The sequence below is a fragment of the Hippopotamus amphibius genome, chromosome X (assembly GCF_030028045.1).
Source record: "Hippopotamus amphibius kiboko isolate mHipAmp2 chromosome X, mHipAmp2.hap2, whole genome shotgun sequence".
In the NCBI taxonomy this organism is placed as follows: Eukaryota; Metazoa; Chordata; class Mammalia; order Artiodactyla; family Hippopotamidae; genus Hippopotamus; species Hippopotamus amphibius.
The window spans coordinates 24,687,819-24,690,087 of NC_080203.1; the positions used below are offsets into that span (position 1 = coordinate 24,687,819).

General features: G+C 40.1%; 1 protein-coding gene across 1 annotated transcript; it reads right to left on the reverse strand.

The window, feature by feature from the left end:
- Positions 1-690: 690 nt before the first annotated feature.
- LOC130841989 (mitotic checkpoint protein BUB3-like) lies at positions 691-2,029 on the reverse strand. The gene is given in 2 exon segments (XM_057718635.1): positions 691-1,578; positions 1,581-2,029. Coding segments are annotated over 2 exon segments (975 nt in total). The 5' UTR covers positions 2,002-2,029; the 3' UTR covers positions 691-1,024.
- Between the last annotated feature and the right edge of the window lie 240 nt (positions 2,030-2,269).

The window sequence follows — 2,269 nt, forward strand, 5'->3', positions numbered from 1 at the left end:
AGTCTAGTTCGGTTACCTGGTTGTTCAAGTCTATAGCCATGCTGATTTCTGCCTAGTTGTTTTATCCATTATTGAAAGTAGAGTATTTAGTCTCTATTATTGTTGAACTGTCTGTTTTCCCCACAATTCTGTCAGCCTTTGCTTTATGTATTTTGGTGCCCTGCTGTTTAGTATGTATATTTTTATAATTATTATAACTTCCTAATGTATTGACACTTTTTTCATTATAAAGTTTTTTTTTTTCATTTCCAATAACATTTTTGGTTCTTAAATCTATTTTGCCTTATAATTAGTTTAGCCACTCCAACTTTCTTATGGTTTCTGTTTACAGGATACATCTTTTTCCATCTTTTTATTTCCAATCCAATTTTATCTTTGAATATAGTATGTCTTTGATACGATGTCTAAGGAGTGTCTTATAGTTGAATCTGTTTTTTATTTTTAATATTGTTTAACAATATGCATCTTTTTTGGATTATTTAATCTATTCACATTTATTCTTGCTCTTGATGAGTTGAATTTATATCTACCATTTAATTTTTGTTTTCTGTATGTCTCAAGTCTTTTTTGTTTCTATATTCCTCCTTCACTGCTTTTTTCGCATTAAGTGAATATTTTATACTTTAAGATTTTGATTCCTTTAAAGAATTTTTCACTGTATTTTTGAGGGTTTTTTTTTTTTTAAGGGTTCTGAATCTCTGATTTATTAGACAGCATGGAAATAACAGGTTTAGGTTATTTTACAAAAAGAGCTCAAGCTGCTTATACACAGCAACTGGGCTTGCTGGGGGGGAAAGCAATTCTTCAGACTACGGCACAAGGACACAAAGACCCCACATCCTACACGCAGTCAGTATGAAGGGGCACACAGACAAGTTTTTTTTTTTTTTAAGATAGAAAACAGAGAAATCCACATACTGAATAACGCGTCCACAATGACTATAACACATCCCTTAGGGGATAAGTATGTATTTGTAGGAAGCAAAAGAAAGCTTTTCGTAGAGAAACCACTTTCACGAGATGATTAGGTGGACTTGGGTTTTGTTTCTGCATCTGTCACTTGGCGAATGAAGATACCATCTTCAGGATGTTCCGTGTCATCCATTTCATACATATACGATAACGCTATTGCAAGTGTAGTCCCATCATTACTAAAGGCAAGGGATGCAATGCTGGTAGGGTACCGATGGAACTGGCACAGTCGCTTTTTGTTAAATGGATCCCAAATATTGACAAATCCATCAGAACCACCTGTGGCAAAGGTATTGTGGATGTTGTGAAATGAAATGGCGTTGACTGGGTAAATCTGCTCAATATTATTTTCTTTCAGTCTGTGACACTTGAAGGCATACTTCTTCTGCACCTCAGGGCTTGGGTCCAAGTACTCAACCGCCACTCGGCCCTCAATAGAGCTTAATACATAACCCTGCTTGTTTGGAAATGCCCGTATGCAGCGGGTCTGGTACTTGAGGCTGGACTCCCGGCGCTGCTGCACGTAGCCCATGTTCCGTAAGTCCCACACCAACACCCTGCGGCCCGCGGTGCCCACAATCAGCCTGTCTCCGGACACCAAGAGAGGTACACCTTTTCAGGCTGAGAGAAGGTCCCAGCATTACAAGGCGTTCTGGGATCCCACAATTTAACTGTTTGATCCCAACTCCCAGTAACCATCCCATTCACTTCTGGACAGTAGTCAACACATCTGATAGGGGCATCATGGGTTCCAACAAGATTTTCTTGATCCGTGTTCAAATCATGCATTTTCAATTGATGGTCTAAACCCCCACTCCACGCATGCGTTGGATCGTAGAAGGCGCAGTCCTGGACGGCGCCGGTGTGCTGGTACTTGAGCCGCATGGAGTTGGCCGGCACATCGTAGAGGCGCACGGACGTGTCCCAGGAGGAGACCAGCGGGAACTGGGAGGTGTTGGGGCTGAACTTCACCGAGGAGATGCCGTCCTCGGGCAGCTGGTTCAGCTTGAACTCGTTAGAACCGGTCATCTTGGGCTCCCCTCAGAAGCAACTCAGCCGCCGCCTAGCTTGCCTCGCTGCTCTCTGAGGGTTATTTTTTTAATAGTTGCTTTAGGTTGTGCCATATGCATCTTAAATTTTCAAATCCATTTTAAGTTTATACTAACTTAATTTCAATGAGATATATAAGGTCGCTTTTATTTAGTTCCATTCCATTTTCCCCCTTTTTGTGCTTTTTTAATACAAATTACATCTATATATGTTACAAACCTAACTGTATATTGTGATAATTATTACT